The sequence below is a fragment of the Orcinus orca genome, chromosome 15, assembly GCF_937001465.1.
Source record: "Orcinus orca chromosome 15, mOrcOrc1.1, whole genome shotgun sequence".
NCBI classification, from domain to species: Eukaryota; Metazoa; Chordata; class Mammalia; order Artiodactyla; family Delphinidae; genus Orcinus; species Orcinus orca.
Genome location: NC_064573.1, coordinates 67,587,651 through 67,612,980, shown reverse-complemented (window position 1 = coordinate 67,612,980; position 25,330 = coordinate 67,587,651). Strand labels below are relative to the sequence as shown.

The following is a 25,330-nucleotide window of genomic DNA, read 5'->3' as shown; positions in this document are numbered from 1 at the left end:
GTGACCAGCAGAATAGGAGGAGCTGGGTGCTGAGTGAAAAGCCTGGGCTTCAGTCAACTCTCTTTTATTTATATACCTGAGCTATGCAAATGCCCAGTAGAAGCAAACTCAGTATATGGGCAGAAATTAGGGGACTTCTGTATTGTTTCAAAAGTACTCACTTTAGGATTTTTTTTTTTATAGTGAACTCAATTGGTATATTTGAAATTATTTTAATTTACACTTCTTTTCAAGACTCCATCCCCTTTTAAGGCTAGCATACACTTGTCTGCTAGCAAGTTCATTACAGTCAACCTTATTCCTTTCACAAATCAGTTTTTAATAAACTCTTTCCTTAAATGCTTGGTTTCAGACCTCTTAGTATAGAAATGTTCTAGTAAACGATCACTTAAAATAATATGCAAAATACTTATATTCTTACTAATAGGTGCTCGTTAAATATATCTTTCAGTTATTTTTGGAAAACTAACATTGGATTTCCCTAAGTTTTGATTTTCTCCAAAAGGGAAAACTTAGACATGACAAAACGTAAGGGACTATAAAGAAGTTGGGGGGCAGGGCTGACAGGATGCAGTCAGCTCTGAGTTGAACCCCCTCCCCTGCTGCCAGCAGCTCTGACCTCGGGAAGTCACCGCATCCTTTTGCAAATCTGGGACGTGGGACTAGGTGCTCTTTAATCCCATTCCAGGACTGAGAGGCACTTAATCGATTCAGATGGACCGTAGTCAAGGTCATTGTTGCCTAAGAGGCCCCGTTTGTCCCTCTGCATGAGGACTGCAGTGACTCTTCAGCTGGGCCATACTGGTGCTCGGGGCTGGGGAAAGCAGGCTCAGTCTCTCCTCTGGATTTGGCTCACTGGTCCTTCCAAATGTCCAGCCTCCTGCAGTGTACACAATTTGACTTGTTTAGTCTCAAAATGATGCCAGCCAGCCCCCACCCCCCGCCTGCCTGATATTGGGTGCCTCTTGAACCAACCTTGGCATATTCTACAATTGTCTGCTTGTTTGCGGGGGGGAGTCCCATGGCACTTTGTAGTTTCAGCTCTCTCTACTTACCACAAACCAGACTGCCAAGCTCCTAGGTTGTGAAACAAAGCGTAAGCACCTGGATCATGACCCAGCTCTTTTCCTGTTCTTCTTTTGAGACTTCCCCAACAGGAAAGGCTCTGGGTAATTGATAGAGATTATCCCTGATTCCCTTAATGTAACCTTCTTACTCTTTCCTTTTCCTGGGATTAAACTGTTCCTTTGCAAGAAGTCCTTTTCTTAATGACACAGTCATCGACCTATTATTGACCAAAGGAAGTGATCCAGCCCAACTCCACCTTTCTGTGGTTCATAGTCCTTTTAGTCTGTTTCATTATAATGACTTTCAAAGTTATTAACTGGTTTTTTCAATTTTCGGCACAGTTAAAGACTATCAAACTGTACTTTAAAATTAATCTGCCTTCTTGAAGCAATAATTGCCCATATATTTGTTCTTGGATAAGAGAGATGTTTTAATATTTGCTGAGTGAGGGTTCCGTGCACAGGATGATGAGTTGAGGTCTGATGTAAAGGGGAGACACATGAGCCCTGTCAGCAGGCACCTTTCTTCCCCCCCTGCCACCCCCGCCTTCCCTTCATTCAAGGAAGTATTTCTTGCTGTGCACGCAGGCCCCCTAGTGTGACTACTGGAGCTCCAAGTTAAGAGGGACTAAATCTTCTAGGACTGAGCCTGTTCAGCATACGATTGTACCATCATGGTAGGCATTCAAGAAATATGTGTTAAATTAACTCCTGGGGAAGACGGTCACTTAGAATTACACGTTTCCCTGTAAGCACACAGTGAGCAGACTGAGCTTGTATAGGGGTCAGAGAAAATAAAATTTCAGTTAGTGATCCAAAAATGTCAGTAAACTATAGGGGCTGCTTGGACACTGTGTCACAAACTAACCTGTGGGTGTGCTGCCTGCTACTGAGAGAAAAAGAGTCAGTAAGTAGTAGTCAGTGTTTATATGGTGACCTTAGGAGTGGACTGTAATGTGTAATCACCATGCAACCGAGCACCGCCTCTTCCCTTTGTGGGACTTGATGTGTTTGCAGGGTCTGTGGCCTCAGCCAGCGACTTGTATGTCCAGCTCCTGGCCAGCCTTCCCTTCCTCTTCATCCGGGCAGCTTGGTCTCCATGAAGCCCTTCCCGACCACGCCAGCCCATAGCACACACCACCCCCACATCCAAGCTCATCTGTTCCAGACCTGTTTGGAGCCTCCCTCAGGGTGGTCCCACACAGTTGGGCTCTTGACCCATTTGTTTTCCTTGTTGGTCCAGCTCCCTCTCTCTAAGTCAGAAGATTGCAAGCTCTGCACAGGCGAGCTCTCATTCCCGACTGCTTTGCAGCCCAGGTGGTGGGGCAGGATGGGACTGTGAACCCAGGAGCAGGAAGTACCATTGCCTGCCACTGGGCAGGGATGCCCGAGAGCATCTTTTTCCTCCAGCTCAGGTCCTTTCTCAGCCTGAGGAAGGCCTGCTTGGTGCCTATTCAGCTTTTCTCCTTCCCCTTCCATCATCACCACCATTGTTGTGACTGTTTATTGAGCGCCAGGCCTGGAATGCATTCGGAAAAAAATAAAGAGTGTACTTTCAATGTGGCCTTCAGCTTGTTGGCCTATAGAAATGGGATTCTAAGGCTTGTTCTTTGAATTAGACACTAAAATATGGCCTTTCTGGGTTTAACTCACATTATGTTTTATAGCCTAACCTGTGATCTGAGCTGCTGCAGCCTGTATCCCCCCTCCACACGCATAGTCCCGTCAAAGCAGTCGTGACTTATTGCAGGGAAGTGGAGATTAGGTGGGCAGTTGGAATCCAAGTTCCATGACTTGGTTAACTCAGCTCAGTGTGTGTTTGCAGACTTCATACAGGAAAGCATGTGTTTTAGGGACTTCCCTGGTGGCGCGGTGGTTAAGAATCCACCTGCCAATGCAGGGGACACGGATTCGAGCCCTGGTCCGCAAAGATCCCACATGCCACGGAGCAACTAAGCCCGTGCACCACAACTACTAGCCTGCACTCTAGAGCCCACGAGCCACAACTACTGAGCCTGTGTGCCACAACTACTGAAGCCCACGTGCCTAGAGCCCGTGCTCCGCAACAAGAGAAGCCACGGCAATGAGAAGCCCGCGCACCGCAACGAAGAGTAGCCCCGCTTCGCTGCAACTAGAGAAAGCCCACGCGCAGCAACAAAGACCCAACGCAGCCAAAAATAGATAAATAAATTTTTTTAAAAAAGCGTGTGTTTTGTGAAGAAAAACGGGACTTAAACTTGAAAATGGCATTCTTGAAATTCTTGTCTTTCTGAATTTTCATCATCCTGTTATCACAGAAGACTTTTGGAACTTACATTCTATTGCTCTGTCCAGTCAGGGGGTGGAGGGTCCTGGACTCAGGGAGGTCCTAAGCTGTGAACCCCAAAGCCTGCCCTGTAAGGAGTAGATAGTTGCTCTTATGCCACAGCGCCTCCCCCCAGCATCTGTGCCCCGTGGCATTTGCTGCCTGCTGGGTTCCAGATACCCTGCCTGCTGGGGGCCTGGTGACCGGAGGATGCCTGGGATAGTGGCTGCCCACCCCCAGACCTTTGACTGTGAGAGCCCCAGGCTTCTGCTTGGGGTGGGGGGGGGGGGGAGGTGTATCATTCCCACAGCCAGACATGCCAAGAAGCTCAACTGCTTATTGCCTTGAAGCACATTTTTCTGAGAGCTTTCCTTAAGTCTGAGTTACAGTAGCCTAAGTGGGTTTCTAGAAACCAAATAGTCTAACTGAGAAAGGAATCTGGCAGTTCCGGGAGGGGAGGAACAAGGGATGGGTGAGCTGGGCTTGAGAAGCACACTCCCACCACCCTGTCCTCTGACCTCCTTAAGGTCTTTGTCTGGTGGGTCCCTATCTTGGCTGTGCCCAAGGATCAACCTGGGGAGCTTTCAGGCCTACAGAGGCCGGGTCCACTTCTAGCCCAGTGCCCTCCAGTCTCCAGGGAGGGGTCTGTCCCTGTTTTTAATATTTATTTATTTGGCTGCCTCGGGTCTTAGTTGCAGCATGTGGCATCTTAGTTCCCTGAGCAGGGATCGAACCTGAGCCCCCTGCATTGGGAGCACGGAGTCCTAGCCACTGGACCACCAGGGAAGTCCCTGCCTCTGTATTGTTAAAAAGCTCCCCAGAACACTCCGATGTGCCACTCTGACAGCCACTGACCACCTTCTGCCGGTTTTGGTGCCTAAACCGTGAGGTTCCTGTGTGTATATGGTGTGCAATACACTAAGGTCGACTTCCAGAACCTTCCGAAGGTACAGTCACTGTGAGTCCCAAGTGCGTGCCACTCTGTGTGGGAACTGGACCTGCAGGAGGGTTCAGACAGGGTGCCTCAGCTCTCCTTCCTGGAGAGGAGAGGAACCCTGTATGCAGATGGTCAAGGGGAGGGCCGGGCGCCCCAAGGAAACACTCATAGCGTATGTGCTGTGTCGAGATGGAGATCCGGCTGAAGTGCTTACCGTGTGCCAGGCATCGTCTCATCTTGCCTGTTAGCATTATCCCCACTGTGCAGGTGAACAAATGGGAGCTGAGAAAGGTCGTCACGTCTACTCACAGCCAGAGCTGGGGAGATGAGCCCGAATGAAGCAGTGTGAGGTGACAGCTCCATCCCCTGCCCTTCCCCCATGGCAGTGCTAAAAAGAACCTGGGTTGGCCCGCCCATTCACAAGTCACCTTCAGGCTGTGTTCTTCCTCAGGGCCACCGTGGCTGGGGGCCAGATAAGAATAGCTAGGCTGAGGGGGACCCAGCTGGTAACACTGCCCAAGGTAGGTGTGGGGAGAGATTTGGTTCTGTTGCTGTTATAAATGATTTTGGTGTGAAGTTGAGATAATGAAACTATATCATTCTTAAATTCTAATACAAGTCACAGATACAAGGAATCAATACAATAGGGTATGCCAAGGACCATATGGAAACAAGCTTCGTAGATCCTTAAGAAGTATACAGGGTGAAGGTTGTACTATTTGTGAACTTGCATTGGCTAAAGAGCAATGGATATAACTCCTCTGAATGAAAGAGCCTCTGAGGAAACAGGCATGAGCTTTCAAAGCAGCTAACCTTGTACAAAAGTAGAACTTTCAACCCTGCCATCCCTCCTTATGTTGACTATATGAGCTGCATGACATTTGTAAAGGGAGTTTTAAAGATGGAGTCCATGGGACTTCCCTGTTGGTCCAGTGGTTAAGACTCTGTGCTTCCAATGCAGGGGGCATGGGTTCGATCCCTGGTCGGAGAACAAAGATCCCACATGCTGTGTGGCATGCCCCCCCCCACGCCCCCCAAAAAAGATGGAGGGAGTCCAGATGGGTTAGGATAAGAGATATCTGGAATTTCCTTGTGGGGTTGGGAAATAGAATACTTACATAAGCTGTTAATGGACTACCTGAGTTTCAGCATTCATGTTTATACTTGTGCACATACCTCCATCATGCTTGATTTTTGGAAGCCCCTAGGATAACATGAGTGCTTCTGTAGCCTGGGATTATGGAGAGAGGCTGATGTCAAATTGTCAGCTCTCTACTACTCCGTGGCTGTGTGATGTAACTTCTGAGCCTCCAGCTGTGAAATGGGAATCAGCCCCACCTCGCCCGCAGATGCTGTGCAGATTTAGTGCTATTTGAAAGCGCTCATTGCCTTGCCCCGTACATAATAAGTACTTTCCTTACTTTTCCCCCTTGGAGTCTGATACTTTGGGGCAGTAACGCCCCAAGACCAGGCAAGGGAGCCCTTGCTTCTAAAGCTTCTGGCCAACTAGTGACGAGTCCAAGAGGAAGTCCCCTTCTAAATCATTTCCCGGATCCCCACATTGCCCCAAGATGACCCTGTGCTGGCTTCCAGGACCTTGCAGACCTCTTCTCCAAGACCCTCCTCCTGGGCGCAGACTATCCTAGCAGCACACCCGTCTTCCCAAGGAGGGTGGACAGACCTTGGCCTCAAGGCTGGGGTGTCCACTCGCATGTGTGTAAGCCCCCCTCAAAATGCACAGTGGGCCAGGGGTGAGCTTTCTCCACACTGACACATTCTAACAAGGAGTTAGAGAAATCGGTTGGAACCTGACCTTTCAGGTCTTTATGAAGGTGTATATGTTAAGATAGAGGGTAGCATTGATTTTATTTAATGGTTTTTTAGCTTTGTCCCAAGCCCCAGAAATGTTAGGAGCAAGCTTGCTTCGGGCATGCAGAAATTCTTTCATCCAGATTCCTTTCCTCTTAATAAAAATAAGAAAGTCATATAATCAAAATATCTTGGGTTTTTGTTTTGTTTTGTTTTTTCAGTTTGCCACCTGATTCAGGAATTCTCTGCCATGTTCCTTTGCCTCATCACAAGGTTTGCCTGGGGTGCTGGGTAGGCAGCTTCTGGACCTCCACGAGTCCAGCTGAACCAGGAGAGGGTCTGGAATGTGCATCTGACAGGCATCCCAGAGGCTTCGTGCAGTTTGGGGCTCAGTGGTACTCAGCCCTACCTGAATTTTAAAACTAACTGGGAAACTTTGAGAAAAATACTTCTGTGGGGCTCCATTCCACATAGATGAAATAGGCATCTCGAGGGGCCGGCGGGGCCCAGTTGCCTCCCCAGGGGGCCAAGGTTGAGAAGCAAGTCCACCCAGCTCAGCCTCAACAAGAGCCCCGTCTCCACTCTCCTGGTGGAAGGGAGACTGTAGGGTCTTCAGACTTTGCAGGCACTGTTGTTCCTTGTTAAGCCCCATTCCGCCACCTAATTAACACTTGTTTATAAACAAGTGTTCGCTGCCATATGCAAAGAAGGGGGTGGTCCTTTCTGAAGTTTCTAGTTGCTGACTTTGTAAGATTTGGCCCGAAGTGGGACTTCTGGAAACTCAACCCGGGATAGCTAGCAGCTAACAGGTTCTTCCAGAAGTTTCTCTTGCAGCCATAGACATCTCACTAAACAAGCCAGCTGCTGACGTTTTTCCATAACACCCCCTGACCCGGCAGTGGCGACGGAGCGGAGGGTGTGGACAGCTTCCTGGGTTTTGGTGCTCCTTGTCAGGTGTTAAAACAAAGAGGATCATTGTGTTTCTTGGAACTGGCCTAAATGTCTATGTTTAAGATTAAGATCTAGGGAAACGCATTTCCGTTTGAGACCCAGTATTTTCTGACTGTGAAGGGCACCAACCTGGTAATGGCGCCGTGACACGGCCGCGGCCTCCAGCCTCTTCTGCCGGTTCCCTTAATTAGGAGAAATTAAGTGGGGCTACTACATATTTTGAGAATAAATAACGCTAAACTTAGGCAGCCTTAACCACTAACTTAACCGCGGAGTTCTCGCTGCTACATGTCTCCTAAATAGATGAGCATAATCTTCACTAGGACTTAAAATGCATCACCTTCGTTCCGGAGCTCAGAACCAGCAGCCGACAGGAGACTTTGGAAGCTTAATGACTTCAATTATGGCGAGGAGTACCTTCTCCGGGTGGGAGGGGCCCGGCCGGCAAGCTAGGGTCAGAGGAGGCCGGATGGGAGCCCGCCCCCGCACCCCCCCCCCCGAAAGCGGCCCCACCGGGTGGGGGGAGGGGCTGGGGGTGTGGGGAAGCCGATGGGGAGGGACCGGGGACGGGGGTGGCCGCGGGGCCTCGGAGTTCTGAGCCGTGTTTGTGGCTCTGGCGCTTTGATCTCCGGCCAGGGAAACCTGGAAGGTCAGGCCCGGCTGCAGCCAAGCCCCGGAGCCAGGAGCCGGTGGAGCGGGCCGGGCTGCGCCACCCACCTGCACCCCCCACCCGCACCCCCCACTCGCCTCATCCCGCCGCGGAAAGTGAGCCTGCCTGGCTGCCTGGCATCCCGACCTCCACTCCGTTGGGGGCTGTTTTGTGTTGGTCTGCCTTAGGCAGTGGGTTAGGGGCTCCAAGCCGTGACAGTCAACTAGCCAAATGCCCTGCACGTTTGGTTTGCAAAGATCGTGTTTGTTGTACATACTGTAAAAGAAACCAGGTTATTTTTTAAGCTATGTGCCCCCCCTCCTTCCTACCCCCTACAGATTCCCTCAGAGCTGCAGGTGATTCCCCTGAGGTTTGTGCACGTTAAGGTGTTAGGGTCGTTTTTTTTCTGGCCACTTCTTCTGATGCCCCGCCCCCTTCTTGGCACCAGGATTTTCTCACCAGTTACCCATGTGCGCTGGTGTGTGACCTCATTTCCTATGGAATGAAAGGTTTCTGCAGGAAAACAGGGCTCTTGGTGAGACGGGCCTTGCAAGCCCCCTTGCCTGGCAAGTGTGTCCCCTGTCGTGCAGTGACTCATGCTTCAGGGCACAGCAGCTGACCAGAATGCTCAAGAGCCCGGTGCCTGGGTGGTCACTACTCAGTGAAGAACACGGGGGAGGAGGAAAGGAAAAAGTGAGGAGGGCAGCTTTAAAATCCACTTAGTGGCCTCCAGAGGGAGGGGCATAAAGGGATGTGGTGAGCGCTGGCTTGTTTGCACTGGGGCGGGAGCAGCCAAGAGAGACTGGTGGCCGTCAGGCGAGGTGTCTCTGGGTCTGGCTGGTGGGTCTCTGTCGTGTTGACAGGCCCTTGCCCCTCCCTGGCCACAGAAGCAGGCCCTGTGGCAGTGGCAGCCTAAGCAGGGCTTGTTACCGGCCCTGGGTTCCTGGCAGTGATTTGCTTGAAGCTCAGGCCTCAGGTGGACAAGCCTCGCAAGCCTGTGCTTTTAGTCTCTCATTGGTCCACCTGAGGCCACCACTGAGTTTAGAGTTTGGAATCTGCGGCCAGTTCCCAGGATCTTCACAGCAGGTGGGGAGGGCAGGCCACTGTCCACACACTCTCTTCCCTGTGTGGTGCAGGCCATCTTTTTCCATCAGTCTTTTAGGCTGAAGAAAAGCAAAGTTCCCCTAAGTGATATCGGGAGAAAACTGAAAATCCACATCTCCTGCCGTTTGTCCCTGTGGATATGCCCGAAGCTGATCGTTTGGTCTGCTTTCCTTTGGTGAGAGTTCTCAGGGAGGCTTGCATTCCTCCCTTGAGTAGAAAGGCCAGACTCTGCAAGTACACAGGCTCGTTTTCTGAGAGCTCTGACATCGGAGATGTGTTCACAAGAGGCCTGGGGCCCCATAAGGATCCACCACGAGGCAGAGCCACTTTCAGTGACTGGGGTCGAGGTTGCCCAGGGAGAATAATTCCTACATTAGAACCAACCACCAATCAAAGACCCATCAGCAAGCACTACGGCAGAAGACGTGCATGCGGTTAATAAGAAACCAAATCCCGAACATCTGCACTGCGGAGAATCTTGAGTTCTAAGAAGATATGGTAGAGAACTGGACCTTCCACAATTCAAGAGTCAAAGGAAACAGGAGATCAGGCGGCCTGGAGCGAGCTACAGCCTGTGTTTGGAGTAGCAGGGCCCAGGGTGTTTGATGCTAACCCCAAGGGCAAAATCTCATCCTTTTTAGGTTAAGCAACAGACATTTCTTGGCCATTTACCCTGTGCCAGGCTCTCTGTGGGATTCTGGGCATTGAGCAGGAAAGAAGTCTGAGGCCTTGGCTGCCCTCTAGTGAGGGAGGCACTTTAAGTAAACAGTTACAGTGTGATGTCACAAGAGCTGCACCCGTGGGGCTCAGAGGCAGGCTGCAGGCCAGGCAGTGCAGAGGGAGTGACACCCAAGGCAGGGAGAGTTAGAGGAGGCAAGGCGGGCTGTGGGGCGATGTGGTGTGTTTCCCCAGCAGGTGGGCAGGCTCACCTATAGAGGCTCCTCCTAGTCAAGCTCTGGGGCTGGAGTGTTGAGTTTGCTAAAAGCCAGGGAAGTCACATCTTATTCTAAGAGCAGACACAGAGTCGTTCGGGGAGAGTGGGGCAGGTCAGATCGGTGGTTTATTAACTAGAAAAGTCCCTCTTATGCTGCGTGGAGACCCTACCAGGGGCAGTTGGGGTGGACTAAGGAACCCCCAGGGGGGGAGTGTTGTTGTGACTCACGTGGGAAGTCTGGTGTCCTGTACAGGGTGGCAGCAGTGGAGATGGAAAAACAGTGGATGGATTTGGAAGATGGAATCAGCAAAACTTAGTAAGCAGTTGAGTGTAGGGGTGAGGGCAAAGGGTTGTAGTTTAGCTTGGCCCCCTGGGGGCGCTAGCGGGGCACCTCCCTAAGGAGGGAGCCTCTGGTTGTAGGAATGTGAGGACTGCATGGAGGGTAGGCCCATGCACCTGTATCTGCCTGAGCAAGAACAGTGAGCTCTGTCCCGGGAGCAGCGGCAGGAGCTTGGGGACCTTGCTGAAGCAGAAAGCTGATGCCAGGTTGTGGGAACTAAGCCCTGAGACTCTGGTGCCATTTTGGATTCTCCATGATCATGGTTTCTGCCACCTTGGGTCATACTGCTGTATCAGTATGCCAGAGGAGAGCTGCAAGAGAACACTCTCTTGGGTAAGAAAGGAAGAGACCTCAGCGCCCTCACCCTGCTCCTTGCTAAGCAAGATCTCTTCCCCCAGGACACCAGCAAGTATGTGGAGACAGACACTTCTAGGAGGTCCTGGCTTGTATCTTTCTTGGGGCTCCTGGCACACAGTTGGCCCTCTTAGGTAGTTGTCAAATTGAACTGTATACAGTTTACCCTTGAACAACACAGGTTTGAACCATGCAGCCCACTTATACACGGGTTTTTTTCGGTAGTAAATTAATTTACAGTGCTACACATCCCAGTTGGTTGAATCTGTGGACGCAGAACTGTGGGTATGGAGGACCTTGGAGACAGAGGAACCGAGATTGCGGAGGGTGACTGAGTTACACGTGGATTTTCCTTCAACTGCGCAGAGGGTTAGCACCCTAACCCCCACGTCGTTCAAGGGTCAACTGTAATTGAATATACCAGGAACCATCTCATTTAAACTGCAGTGTGTGTATTCCTTAGTAATCATTTTCCAGATCAAAACGTCGATCTGTGGCCCATCCCTCACCCTCTTACGTGAGTTAAAGCCAGGGAGTGGTTAGGGGGTGAGATTCCTGTCACGTGAGCGTGGCCTGTGCACGGAGCCTTGGGTCCCAAAATTTCTCCCATAGAAGGGAGGGTAGGGTATGGACAGGAGTTGCTGCAAAAAGGGTCCTGTGTCAAAAAACCTGGGGATGCCGGGTAGCTAAGAGCCTTATCACAGGCAGCATTTCTCAAAGGACACTGACCGGGACAGTCTCTCCTCCCCTGACACCTACTACAGGGATGTGGGATAAGTGACTCCTGGTTGGTAGTTTCTTACTCATTGGCCCTCAGAACCAAACGCTCGGACCTTTCCTGATGACTCCCCCAGCCTCTTCAGAGAGCCCTGTGCCAGCACTGCTGACAGAATGGACACTCCGTGAGGACGCGCGGCCACCATTCTGCTCACTGTGTGTATCCTCCAGGCCTGGCGCACGTAGTAATTGGTTAATTACTACCGTTGAACAAATAAAGTAATAAATGGCACCTCAAATAGAATTAAACTCTACTGCCGCCTACTATGTTAATTTGTGGAGTACGGGCCGCGCCCAGGGCAGTCTGCCCTGTTAGGCTTTACGGGGCACAGACACTGGTCAGAGATGTACCTCCTGGCTCCATAGACCCCGGGGCAGCTTAGCCTGGTACCCAGTCAAGACATTTACATGTGAGATGTTAGTGCCATTCGACTCCGCAGGGCCACTTGTAGCAATTTAAAGGATATAGATTCCACCAGAATGCTAGTACAAGAAGATAAATACAGCACTGTTCATAATAGAGAAAATGAAGAAATCCCCTGAATGCCTGTCAGAGGGACAGTCTTAAGCTCCATATAATGGAAGAATATATGTAGCCGGTAAGAAGAATGGACACTTTTCTGCATCACTGCATATAATATTGTTGAGTTAAGGGGGAAAACAGCAGAGTTGAGAACATTATATACATCCAATTTATTTTTAAGTATATTTTGGTATGTGAGTGTATATAAACATAAGCATTTTATTGCTGCTAATATATGAGTTTGAAAAAAATGGAAAGATATAAACCACACTATTATAAAGCTGGGATATAGGGAGGTAATAGGTAGATTATCTTTTGCTTTCAATTTCTCAATTGTTTTAAAATTTTCATGTCAAGCTCATATTACTTTTATTAATAGCAAAAATACTAAAGATGGTCACACTTGTGGGGAAAAATGCATCCCAGAAAGTGATAAGTGGCAGAGGAGAATCTTGACTGGTATTAGAACTCAGAGAGGGATAAGAGCTGCTTTTCACTAAAGAGAAGCACTTACCGGTCTTATGTGACAGGCTTTGCACATGAACTTGACCTTGAAGAATCAGTAGGCTAGGTAAGATCAACTCATTATAGTTCACTCTGGAGATCTTTGTGCACCTGAAGCATCACGCAGAGCGTTACTCTGAGACTGCCTGCCTCCTCCTAGCCAGCTCAGCAATGGGCCACTTTATCCAGAAGTTAAATCTGTTGACAGATTTGTCTTTTACTGTCTGTGTCATCTTATCTTGTCATTACTGCAGATAAATTAAGAGTTGAGTGGGTTTATAAGGAGGGGCCTTAAAATCCTATGTGGATTGTATTAAGATTCTTAATAATCTTCATATTCTTTGGCCCTGGGCCTCCATCCTAAGAAAATTGGAAATGTAAGCCAAGATTCATTCAACATGGCATTAATTACAAGAATAAAGAAAAAACTGGAATAGCCCAAATATCAAAAAGATATGAGTAGCGTATCTGAAGGGATATATCACAGCCTTAAACATATTAACAAAAAAATTTAAATGACTTGTTGGAAGCTTATGATAAGTACAAAAAGGCCAGAATGGGAAATTATATTCAATAGAGGCAAAAAAGAAAAAAGTCTGCTTGAAGCCCCCATATGTCAGAACTTCCTGTGAGAGGTTGAAGACACAAGCCTTCATATCAGTGCTAACAGTCCAGCTTCCTGGGTTATCCTCTGGTCAGGCGTTTGGGACAAAGGAGATTTGGGGCCATCTTTTGGGTTATTTCCGATTAAGGTTGTGTGCTATCGAAAGTTTTCCTACAATAAAGATTAGGCACTGGGGACGCCACGTCCAGTGCTTGACGAAGAAACGGATAAACGGGGAAATGGAGTCTGTTCCCAGGGGCTCTGTGGAGTAGCTATGGGGTGAGACCAAGCCCCGAACCAAGTCTGGGTGTTACTGCACACACCAGGGAGAGTGCCAGGTCCATTCCTGACTGGAATTCCTGAATTTAATTGAAACCCAAGCAGACTCTAGGCTGTAGGTTTTCTCACCCACAAGGTGGTAATGGGACTATTCTTATCAGAATGCCCCCCACGCATCCAGAAATTCACGAGCCCCCTGCATTGAGAGTGTGGAGTCTTAACCACTCGACCGCCAGGGAAGTCCCAAGACTCAAACATATTGATAGAAGCACTTTCTTAGGAGAAAACCACATCCACATTCAGGGAGCAGTAACCCAAGAGTACGGTCTGGGCAGGTTTGCTTTCAGTTAGAATGACCGTTTATCGAATAACCATAGGAGTCTCGCATTGTGATAAGTGCCAGCCACGTAAGATCCTGTCTTCCAGAGCTTGACCTTTTGTACTTTGCAATAGGTAAGTCTGCAGATGTTTGTGCTTTTGCTACGTGTCTCAGTGGCTGTGGCAACTGTCTAGCCTCGGGTCTCACAGCCCTGGAAAGGTAAATGAGAGACCATGACAACCTTTTATTCCTCATTCTGCTGCGGGGCTTGTGGTCACCTGCTGGCTGGTGCCAACCTGTCCTGGCCTGATGGAAGCAGCAGCAGTGATGAAGGGTGGGGAACACCTCTGTGAGTGGGGTGAGGGGAAGGGCAAGCAGAGGTCAGTAGGCAAGGCCTTTAGCTGCTTCTGGGAGGCCTTGCCAGGACATCCCACCTGCTTTCTGCTGCTCACACCCTTCTCATGCTCTTCTTCCCAATCCAGTCTGTGCACAGGTCAAGGGTAACTGCCCTCTCCAACTGAAGCCCAGTGACCAGTGACCTTCATCTAGCAACAGGCACCAGGCTGCATCTTTCTCAGCCTTTTGTTGAAACAGCCTTATTCTGAGAGATTTGGACATTGGGTGTGTGCCTTTATAAAGTTAGTGTTTTGAAATAATATTCCAGCCCAAGCTTGACTAGAGAAAACAGTGAAAGATCTAACACATGAAGACATGTTTAAGGATGCCTCATCAATTTTTAAACTGAAAATGTGGGGCAAGGGGGAAAGTATGACCAAGTAGTGGTCTGTGTTTTCGTTTGTTTTGGGAATAGTATGATCAACGTGTCATTTTCTTAAGTGTGGATTATTCATGGCCTATTTTCAATCCCAAGCCTTGCTCCTGACAGGCAAGTTCCTGACGTAATCCTGACTTGCCTCCTGTCCAGTCCTGAGTGCAGGAAATACAACCTTAATTTAACAGCAGCTTACATTAAACATAACTTTTAAAGTAAGCCGACTGTGAGAATTATCATTTTCTCAAAATATTAGTACTTTGGACCCTGTGCATTAACCTGGTTGTGTCTAAAGTTGAGCTATAAACAGGATTAAGCACCTTATTCTTGACCTGCTCTTTTCACTCGAGAAACCTGGAGATGAGTCCTCCCTTCTAGATTTTGTTTAAAATGTCTTTTAAAACATGCCTGGCCCATGGGGGTCATACCTGGCCTCCAGATCCCCGTGACTTCTGCCTCCTCGTGAAGCCAGGGGGGCTGGAGGCGGGAGCAGGCGGCAGCCGAGGCTTGCACTGCCCTGGGGCCTGCAGCCTCTTGGCCTCCAGGCTCTCCAGATGCACCCCACTGAAGCTCCCAAGCAAGAGGGAGCTGCACGCACAGTCCCCTCAGGTGCTGTTTGATGTGCTCAAGCAGGGAACAAAAGCCAAATAAAGGAACGAGAAGTCCTGTCTATTTCCTCGTTTGTGGTGCTGTCCCTCAGGGCCCTCTGCGTCCCTGAATTTGTGAACACGGCTGGGCTACCCCCTGAGACTGGCACCCACTTGCTGTTAGTTAACTCTGGAGCCCCCGAGGGCTTGTTGACCTCAGGCAAAGGGGTCTGTGCCCCTAAAGAGCTTTATGGAGGAAAGTGACACCACCTGGCCCCGAACCTTCTCACTGGGCCATCATGTCCTCTCTTGCTGGAGGCAAGTGACAGCTGTTGCAGCTCTTTCTGCGTCACTCTGGACAGTCCCTTGCCTCCTTGAGTGGCCAAGACTGCAAACTGGAAGGGACCCTAGTCCTCATGACACAGGCTCCCTCCTCCTTTTACAGATGGGGAAACTGAGGCTGGGGCTGAAAGAGACTCTGACTTGCCCACCACTGGCAGCTTGTCCGGCAGAGCTGGAGACCGCGCCCAGGGGCCCCTCCTGATGCAGCGTGCTGGTGGGGAAACGGGGTGGGACAGGCAAGCGGCAGAGCAGACTAAATACATCGAATCTCAGTTCAACAGGAAAGGGTCCCCAGCAGAACAAGGACAGCTTCTGCAGCACAGCACTCAGGTGTCTGAGCTTGTTCAGTTGCGGAGGACTTTGCTGCATCCCTGACAATCCACCGTCCTGCTTATTTAGTACCAAGTACAGGGAGCTGTCTTGTTGTAGAAGGTGTGAGGTAAGGCCGCCCTCTGGTGGCTGATGGAGCTATTGCTCTAGCCACATTCTGGTCTAAGGCTCAGTGTTGCTTTCCTGTGGGGAAGGAATTCAGATTTTATTCTTTCTCAAGCACTCTGGCTCACAGAGACTTTCTTGACCTCTGAGTACTAGCCATCATTTGCCCATCTTATAGGGGCTTTGGTTTTTGTTTTGAGCTCTCCCCCCACCCGTTAGAGGTGTCTCGCTTCCCTAACGAGATTCAGGTTCCTATAAGCAAGGATTATGTCTTACGTCTTGTTCTTCCTCAGCTTCTACCCGTTGTTCCCTTAGCTGGACATGAAATTAGAAGGTTCACTGGGGTGGAAAGGAATCCTTTCCTCCAAAAGAGAATCCCACCCCTTCTCATTTGTCCCTAAAACGTTCTAATCTCATCTTTGATCAGTAGTTCCCCAAGTGGTTGAATCATCAGAATCCCTCGGAAAAGCTTCAGAACTCAGTTTCCTGGGCCTTACTCCAGCCCTGCTGAATCAGTCTCTGTGGTTTGAGCCAGGAAATCTGCTTTACAGACTTCCCAAGTGGTTTTTGATGTGCAGCCAGGTTTGGCAGCCAACTGCTCCAAATCCCCATTTACAATTATTTCTCGTAGCTTTTCCCCCGACAGCATGTCCAAAGGTCTTTAGTTTATGTCACTTATTAAAATTGACCGTTTTGAGATTCCTTCGGAAATATTCAGTACGTTCCTCTAACTGCGGTGCTGGATGATGTGGGGAGGAAGCAGGACCGCAAGAGAAGGACCAAAGGCATTTGCTTTAGCTGCCAGTGGCCCTGTGTTCATAGCAGAAAATACTGAAACCAATACCTTTATGCTGACTGGGAAGGTTATTGGTTTGTAGTTTGATTTTAAGGTTTAGGCTGGATAGGGAGACAAAGGTTAATCGAGTACCCAGCTGTTTATTTTCACCATTTCTAACTCATTTGGTTCCCAGGATAACTGTACAAGGTGCTGTTGCCCACTCCCCACCCCCCCTTTTTTTAAACAGATGGGCAAGTTGAGGCTTAGGAAAGTTAGTAACTCACCCAGTCACATTAGTTGGTGACTGTCAGATTCTGCATTCGAATACAGGTCTGATTTCCAAGGCCAGCTTCAGAAAGGTAAGGACCAGGGTGCCAACCTGCTCTTTTTCACTCTGCCAGGCCAAGCGAGCCGTGCAGCGGGGAGCCACCGCAGTCATCTTCGATGTGTCTGAAAACCCAGAAGCTATCGACCAGGTAAGCTCCTCGGGCCAGGCCAATGCTGCAGTGTCCCTGAGAGAAGCACCTCCTTTACTTAGCCTGGCTTCTCACGGTTGTGTCACCCTCATCCTCAGGGCCCTTGCACTTGTCTGCCCTTGTTAGTTATCCGTGTTTGCACATCATACTCCAAGGCAAGTGTATCAAGAGGGGTAAGAGCCAAGAAGCTGAGGGTTGGTGAGGCATTTTCAAAGGCCCTTCTGGGGTCCCGCTCCATCCTAAAAGGGGCATCATCCTCAGCCTCGTCCTTCTGGGAGCTCCAAGCCTACGATGCTTGAGGAGTTTGAGGATTTCCAAAAGGGTATCTCGTGTTCTTTTCCTCCAGCCTTTCTTTCTCTCTCCTGCTTCTTGAAGTAATTACGTCTTCTAACCAGGACCTCCTCTCCTTCCTTAGCTAAACCAGGGGTCAGAAGACCCACTCAAGAGGCCAGTGGTGTACGTGAAGGGCGCAGACGCCATCAAGCTGATGAACATTGTCAACAAGCAGAAAGTGGCTCGAGCAAGGATCCAGCACCGCCCTCCTCGAGTGAGCCTCCGCTGGCCACGCCGCCACCTTCCCTGCTGCCGCCTGTGCCTTAATCCCCTTTGGGCTTTGGCCTTTTGCTCCTACCTTCTTTCCGTCTACAATGCTGATGCGCCCCAGGTTCCTGCAGGTTTAGATCAGACTTAAGGCTGGAGGCCAGGGAGAAATTTCACCCGGCTCCTCTAGAGGGGATTTGAAAAGTCCTTCCAGAGATAGGTGATTTGTGACCAAATGTCTCTTCCACCTGGCATCCCCTCTGGGTAAACTCCTATCCTTTTTTCTCTTCTGTCCCATCTCCCTGTGAAAGGCTAACTGAGGAGCATTGAAGGGAAGGACACCCTGCACTCAGCTTCCTGTATCTCCCTCCTTCCGTCTGGCCTAGACTAGAGGATAAAGCCTGTGCTTCCTTCTTCCTATGGGGCAAATGCATTACTGAAACCCCCTAACTTGTATTTGATTCTGGAAAAGTAAGCTTTCAACAGGGATTGGGGCTCACGACTTCCAGGTGGTTAATGAATAGCTTCATTTTTTAGGCTTCTCTTAGGTGTATTAAAGGGACACTGCTGGCATCTTTTGCCCAACCTCAGACTGAAGATTCTAGGAACCTAGGACAGGTGCCCCACAGATGGTTTATTTCCTCCTCATGAATACTGGAATATTCACATAGAGGATGGGTCTTTTGCACAAAATATCCGGATACCCATAGCATTCAATTAGCAAAACTCCATTCCTGTTGGCTAAACACGTCCCAGATGAGGTAACTTTAAGGTTTTAGGAGGCAGTGTGCCATGAGGAAAAGGTAAGAACTAAAACTGGAGGGAGTTTGCAAAAGAACTGACTTGCTGGCTGCTTTTTAAAGGAAAAAAGGGCGCTTTGGTAAATATGACTCATTGTAGTGGAAGCTGATATTTGTGGAAGCAGCATACAATTTTCTGAGTTGTTGTAAACCATTAATTATATGGTTAGTAATCACGGTTCCCTCAAAACATGACACTCACTCTTTTGTCCCATAAATGTGATATTTGTGTTTATTTGGAAGGGCCTCTCCTACCGGTTACGGCGAACTTTGCGCTATTCTGCAGGGAGTGAGGCTCTGTGAACAGAGTTCTCCTGGCTGTTAGGAGGCCTGGCTGAGACCGCTGCGGCCTCCCCGGGCCACGCTGTGGGGCACTACCTGGGCCTGGATAGCACACTGTGTGTGTCTTAGCAGAACCCCACATGTGCCCTGCAAAGGAGGGGAAATGCAGCCCGGTGGCCCCATCCTTCTCCCGACCAGGGCTGGCCCAGCCCGTGTGCCAATCCCCTGTGACTCACTGTGTCCGTGTTCTGTTCCAGCAACCCACGGAATACTTTGATATGGGGATCTTCCTGGCCTTCTTTGTCGTGGTCTCCTTGGTCTGCCTCATCCTCCTTGTCAAAATCAAGCTGAAGCAGCGACGCAGTCAGGTAACGCAGAGCAGCCTGTGAGCGTTCATCCCTGCGGCCCCTTTGCCGGCGCAGACCTGGTCCTGAGCCCTGCAGCCTGTCCCCAGCGGCCTAGAACCAGCAAAGATGGAGAAAAAGCAGAGCAAAGCTTATAGCACTGTGTCGTCTCTGTTCTGAAAGGGCCAGTCCTACAAAGGCCAAGCCCTGGGGCCGTTTCCAGCCGGGGGTTTTTCCAAAGAAATGTTTAAATGTCAACCTGGACCCCTAGAGCCCTGCTCCTCAAATATGATCTGGGGACCAGCAGCATCAGCATCACCTGGGAGCTTGGCAGAAACTCAGAATCTCAGGCCCCACCTCAGACCTGCTTCATCCGACTCTGCATCTACCAAGCTCTCCAGGCGATGTGCTTGTAGGAAGGAAGGATTGGGGGTAGAGGGCAATGGGAGGATACTCGGGAATCTAGACTCTCAGAGGTGTAGCAGTGTGATGTCCACAGCGAGAGACGGTGGACTGGGCGCTGACTTCTCTGGAGGATGGGTGGCCATCAGCGACGGAGCAGCAGCTGATGTTTGTCGAGCGTGTCTGGTTTGCTAAGTGCTGGGCACCCCAATGCATGGTCTCATTTGCCCTCAGAACGTTCTCCAATGAAGGAAGGAACCCTTAGCACAGAGCAGAGTTGGCCAAATAATTAGAGTAGACCTCTGCTGGTACTGCTGCTTAGACCGATGTGGTGGACACTTGGGAGTCTAGAAGATCTGTGCTCTTGTGCCGTGGCCTCTGAATCTTTAGTGATTTCTCAGAAGTCTGTCCTGGCCTGATGGAGACTAGTGTTTGGCCGACCATGGCCCCAGGGGTGACTAGTGCTGTTAACATGTCCCAGACCCTAACATGGACCACGTTCTGCTGTGCAGAATTCCATGAACAGACTGGCCGTGCAGGCCCTGGAGAAGATGGAAACCAGGAAGTTCAACTCCAAGAGCAAGGGGCGCCGGGAGGGGAGCTGCGGGGCCCTGGACACGCTCAGCAGCAGCTCCACGTCCGACTGTGCCATCTGCCTGGAGAAGTACATCGATGGAGAGGTAACGGCAGAGGCGGGGCCAGTCCTGGTGGGGATGAGGTAGACAGGCCTGCAGATGGAAGGGGAAGGGCTTTTCCCACAGGGGAAGGGCCGAGCTGCCTAGGTCTCCAGGAGACGTCCTGAGACCTTCAAACTGCTCTTCCCCCCCGCCCCCCGGAAGCAGGTGGCCACATACACAGACACTCTCTCCAGGGGACCGAGCTGAACATAGGTGATTTCGGAAGTTGATCAGAAATATATAATGGGCCAGAAAACGTCTAGTTGTAAGAACATTTACACTTAATTTCAGAATTGCTCTTCTGAAAACTCTGGCGCTTGACTTGATACAAACCTCTCTTACAAAGCCGTATGGAACGTTTACGTTTTTACTTATAAAGAGACAAGGGGGGCTTCCCTGGTGGCACAGTGGTTGAGAGTCCGCCTGCCGATGCAGGGGACGCAGGTTCGTGACCCGGTCCGGGAAGATCCCACATGCCGCGGAGCGACTGGGCCCATGAGCCATGGCTGCTGAGCCTGTGCGTCCGGAGCCTGTGCTCCGCAACGGGAGAGGCCACAACAGTGAGAGGCCCGCGTACCGCAAAAAAAAAAGAAAGAAAGAGAGACAAGGGATGTGATGTCCCCTTTTTCCTTCTAGCTTTTTTCTGAAATTTTAAAACTTTCAGAAAAGTTGCAAGAATCAGACAATGAATGCTGGATCATTCATCTAGAATCACCCATTGTTAACATTTTGCCACATTTGCTTCATCTCCTTCTGGATAGAGGCGTGCATATACACACACATTTTGGGGAGTGGGGAGCAAACCACTTCAGAATTAGTTGCAGGCATTTGATGCCCCTTTGATGAAAGTGTCCCGCTGCTGTGTAGACTGTTGGATGAAAAAAGAGGTTTTGCAGAGGCCTCCAGATGAATAGTCTCACATGGTCTCTACCTGCAGACTGCTTGAGTTCTCATCTGGGCCCAGGAGGGTTCTAGCTTTGTGATCTTGGGCAAGTGACTTTATTCTCTGTGCCTATGCTTGTGATATGGGCCCGAGACTGACCTGTACTCCAGGTGATCACAAAGGTTACACGAGAAAATCCAGGTAGGACTCTTGCCACGGTCAGGCACAGCCTTAGGTGTTTGAATGTTACTGCATTGAGCTGGTCAGAGAATGGAAAATCAAAGTAAAATTAGCAAGTCTGGAGGGTGCTTTGGGCTCAGGAACTTTAGAGGTGGTTCTGCCTGCCTCAGAACCCCATTACCTCCTCTCCACGTTGGGTGCTTTGTTATTAACTGTGTGCCCCCAGGTGAGTGCTGAGGGTCCAGTGAAGGGGAGGACGGGAGAACTTTGCCCCCTTGCTGCCCCACCTGTCAATCATGAGTCCTGGGCATCTTCCTTTCTACCCACCCCATTTTGGGTATCTGGAGCCAGCCACCATCCCAGAAGTGCAGAAGGTTTTGGGGTGTATCTAGCCACCCTTCCATACCCCCAGGCTCACCATTTGCACTAGCATACAGCTCTGGCGGTCCCTTATATGTGGCGTGGGTGTGAGTGCCCTCCTCACAAGAAGGGAGCTGGCTTCCTCCCTCAACACCAAGCACCGTGGTTGGAGCTGGCTGATGGTCCGTGTCTTTCTCCCTAGAACCCATGTGTGGGCCCTGACTCCAGGGAACGGAGCCCACTTGTAGCTAGAGATGGGGAGGGGGAGCCTCTGGGCACTGCCACAGTGAACTGGGCTCCTTGGTCCACGGGAAGAAACACTGCAGGGCTGAAGACAGCACCGCCCTCTGCCTGTGCCCTTCCTTCAGGCTGTGTGTCCTCTCTCCCTCCCAGGAGCTGCGGGTCATCCCCTGTACTCACCGCTTTCACAGGAAGTGCGTGGACCCGTGGCTGCTGCAGCACCACACCTGCCCCCACTGTCGACACAACATCATAGGTAATTCTCCGCTGCCTCTGTTGTTGCTGGAGTGTCACTGTCTTTACCGAGTACCTAGCAGGAGCAGGACACGTGCTGGGGAGCGAGCAAACCACCGCAGCATTGCCACCTGGACTTGGAGGCGTGGGGGCTTGGGGTTTGGAGGCCTCTGAAGAATCACCCTGAGTCTGGGTTCTGGCTTTGACATGAACTGGCTTCCTGACCTTGGGCCAGGCACCCGGCCTCTCCAGGCCCTGGGCCCACAATCTCTTCAGCGGGATGACAGTGGTGACGCTTGCTGTGCCTGGTACCTCGGGGTTGTGATGCTGCTGCTGCCTCCCTGTGGTGGTGGATGAGGGCCCAGAAGGCAGGGTGCCCTCCAGGTATAGCTGTTCTCCCAAGAGGGAAAATGCCTTTCCCCTCCGTGTCCCTGTTGCTCTCTCGAGCCTTATGCCGTGCAGAGCAGCTGGGAGGTGGGAGATGGACCCTGACAGGAGTGACCACCTTTCGAGTGGAGAAGCAGGAGGCCTCTACCCGCGTGGCCAGGTTTGGCGACAGCTTAGAATGGGCCATGGTCGTGAGACTGGGCACCTTGGCGCCGGCCGCCTCAGTCTCTGCCCGCATCCGCCCCTTGAGCCCTTGGCCCCAGCGTGCACGCCCCCCTGACCGCGTTTCCTCCGCCTCTCCCCAGAACAAAAGGGAAACCCGAGCGCCGTGTGCTTGGAGACCGGCAGCCTGGCGCGCGGCCGGCAGCAGAGGGTGATCTTGCCGGTGCACTACCCCGGCCGCGTACACAGGGCCAGCGCCATCCCCGCCTACCCCACGAGGACGAGCATGGACGCCCACGGGAACCCTGTCACGCTGCTGACCGTGGACCGGCGCGGGGAGCAGGGCCTCTTCCCGCCGCAGACCCCCGCCTACATCCGCGGCTACCCGCCCCTCCATCTGGACCACAGCCTGGCCCCTCACCGCTGCGGCCTGGAGCACCGGCCTTACTCGCCGGCCCCCCCCTTCCGCAGGCCCAAGTTCGGCGGCCGCAGCTTCTCCAAGGCAGCTTGCTTCTCCCAGTACGAGACCATGTACCAGCACTACTACTTCCGGGGCCTCAGCTACCCCGAGCAGGAGGGGCAGCCCCCTCCCGGCCTCACCCCTGGGGGGCCGGCTCGGGCCTTCCCCCCGGGCGGCGGCGGCGGCGGCGGCGGCGGCAGCAGCAGCGGCCTGCTCTTCGCCCCCGCGGTGCACGCGGCCCCGGCCTCGCACCTGGAGAGCGGCAGCGCGTCCAGCTTCAGCTGCTACCACGGCCACCGCTCGGTGTGCAGCGGCTACCTGGCCGACGGCCCGGGCAGCGACAGCAGCAGCAGCAGCGGCAGCTCGGGCCAGTGCCGCTGCTCCTCCAGCGACTCGGTGGTGGACTGCACGGAGGTCAGCAACCAGGGCGTGTACGGGAGCTGCTCCACCTTCCGCAGCTCTCTCAGCAGCGACTACGACCCCTTCGTCTACCGCAGCCGCAGCCCCTGTCGCGCCGGAGACATGGGGGGCTCAGGCCGGGGGCCCGTGGTGCGCCTCGAGGGCTCCCCGCCCCCCGAGGAGGTCCTGGCTGCGGCCCGAGGCCCAGGTGCGGGGCGGGGAGAGCCCTGGCCCGGGCCCGCCTCTCCCTCGGGGGACCAGCTGTCCACCTGCAGCCTGGAGATGAACTACAGCAGTAGCTCCTCCCTGGAGCCCCGGGGGCCCAACAGCTCTACCTCAGAAGGGGGGCTCGAGGCCTCTCCCGGGGCCGCCCCGGACCTCAGGAGGACCTGGAAGGGGGCCCGGGAGGGGCCGATGTGTGCCTGCTGCTGTGAGCCCCAGACCCCCGCCCCAGACCCTGGAGCGGGAGCGGCTGGGGGCGGCATCTTGTTCCTGGGCCCCCCGCCCTGTGAGGGCTGCGGCCCCCAGGGTGGGGAGTCACAGCCGGGGAGCTCCCAGGGCCCCTATGGCCTTCACCCGGACCACTTGCCCAGGACAGATGGGGTGAAGTATGAGGGCCTGCCCTGCTGCTTCTATGAAGAGAAGCAGGTGGTCCATGGCGGGGGCGGGGGCGGGGGTGGCGGCCGCTACACCGAGGACTGCTCGGTACGTGTGCAGTACACGCTGGCCCAGGAGCTCCCGCCCAGCTGCCACCCCGGGGCCCGGGACCTGAGCCAGCGCATCCCCATCATTCCGGAGGATGTGGACTGTGACTTGGGCTTGCCCTCTGAATGCCAAGGGACCCGGGGCCTCAGCCCCTGGGGTGGGACACTGCCAGGTCCGGATGCCCTGTGGCCCCACAGAGGCTTGGGAGCAGCCCAGCAAGAAGAGCGGGTTCCGTGCTGCCCGGCCAGGGCACCGCTGTCACTTCCCTGCCCTCCAGAGGATGTGGGGGCCCCTGGGGCCAGCTTCCCCAGTGCCCCCCAGGACACTCAGGACTCCAGTGCCACAGCCACTGAGGCTGCAGGTGAGAGCGGGCGGTGACGGTAGGCCAGGATCTGGGTCTTCTCTCCACACAGTCACTTTCTGAGTGACTTTCTTGGTGCCCTTGGCTTTAAACAGCATCCGTACCTGATGATTTCCAAGTGTTACTCCCCAATCCAGCCCTTCCTCTGGGCTCCAGACCTGCTGGCCCTCTGCTTCCATGAGCTCTCTCCCCCAGATGCTGCAGAAGCATCCCGCTTGATCCTGCCACAGCAGTGTCTCGAGTTCCTCCCTCTGCACCCCCTTCTCCAAGGCTCCCTACCCAGATGCTCAGGCCAAAAGCCCAGGCCCCAGCCCTGAGCCTGCCCTGCCCCTCATGCATCAGTGTCCTGGGCTTCTCAGCCTGTCTGTGAGAACCACATGTGCTGGTTTTCCCCTGGTCCAGAAAATTGAATCCCCAGAAAAATGAAACTTAGCAAAAGACATGCAAAACCCAAGTCCAGATTTTTTATTATTAGATTCAGCAGACATCATCAAATTGTGATAAAGTTGCCAAACCTTTTGTCTTCAGTAGTGAACAGTGTGCAGTCTAGCACCTTTGAATAGCACTGGGACAATTCCAACTCCAAAGTAAACCCCACGTGGATCTGCTCTGCTCCCCGCCTGCTGTCCGCAGCCAGGCCTATTTCCTCTCTCTAGGGTGAGGGCAGTAGCCTTCTGACTGGTCTCCTGTGGCCAGTCTTGCCTTCTGTTCCACGTGGGTGCCAGAGTCGTCTTTTTTAAAACATAAGTCTGTCTTTATACCAGAAAACTCTTCACTGACTTGCCATTACCTTCCAAATTTTAGAAATGTAAACCCCTCACCCAGGTCTGTATGATCAGGCCCTGCCGCCCCCGCCCAACCTCCTCCCGCATCCCTCCTTCTTCATGATGTCAGCCGCCTTGCCCCCGTCCTGTTCCTCCAACGTGCCAGGTTCATTCCAGCCTCCAGGCCTCTCTACCGCTTCTCTCCTGCAGATCTTGGGTTAAGAGCCGGCCTCCAGCCCCCTCCGAGCTCACTCTCACACCCTCTGTTTACTTCCCAGGTTTTCACAATCTGAAATTACTTTGT

General features: G+C 52.2%; 1 protein-coding gene across 1 annotated transcript in view; it reads left to right on the top strand.

The window, feature by feature from the left end:
* Positions 1 to 25,330, top strand: part of ZNRF3 (zinc and ring finger 3) — a 148,678-nt gene that overhangs the window by 119,466 nt on the left and 3,882 nt on the right. Inside the window, exons 3-8 of the mRNA XM_004283766.4 lie at positions 16,772 to 16,846; positions 17,262 to 17,393; positions 18,726 to 18,836; positions 19,727 to 19,894; positions 21,708 to 21,810; positions 22,481 to 24,262. Of these exons, the coding sequence (XP_004283814.2) occupies positions 16,772 to 16,846; positions 17,262 to 17,393; positions 18,726 to 18,836; positions 19,727 to 19,894; positions 21,708 to 21,810; positions 22,481 to 24,262 (2,371 nt within the window). The remainder of the gene's footprint in view (positions 1 to 16,771; positions 16,847 to 17,261; positions 17,394 to 18,725; positions 18,837 to 19,726; positions 19,895 to 21,707; positions 21,811 to 22,480; positions 24,263 to 25,330) is intronic.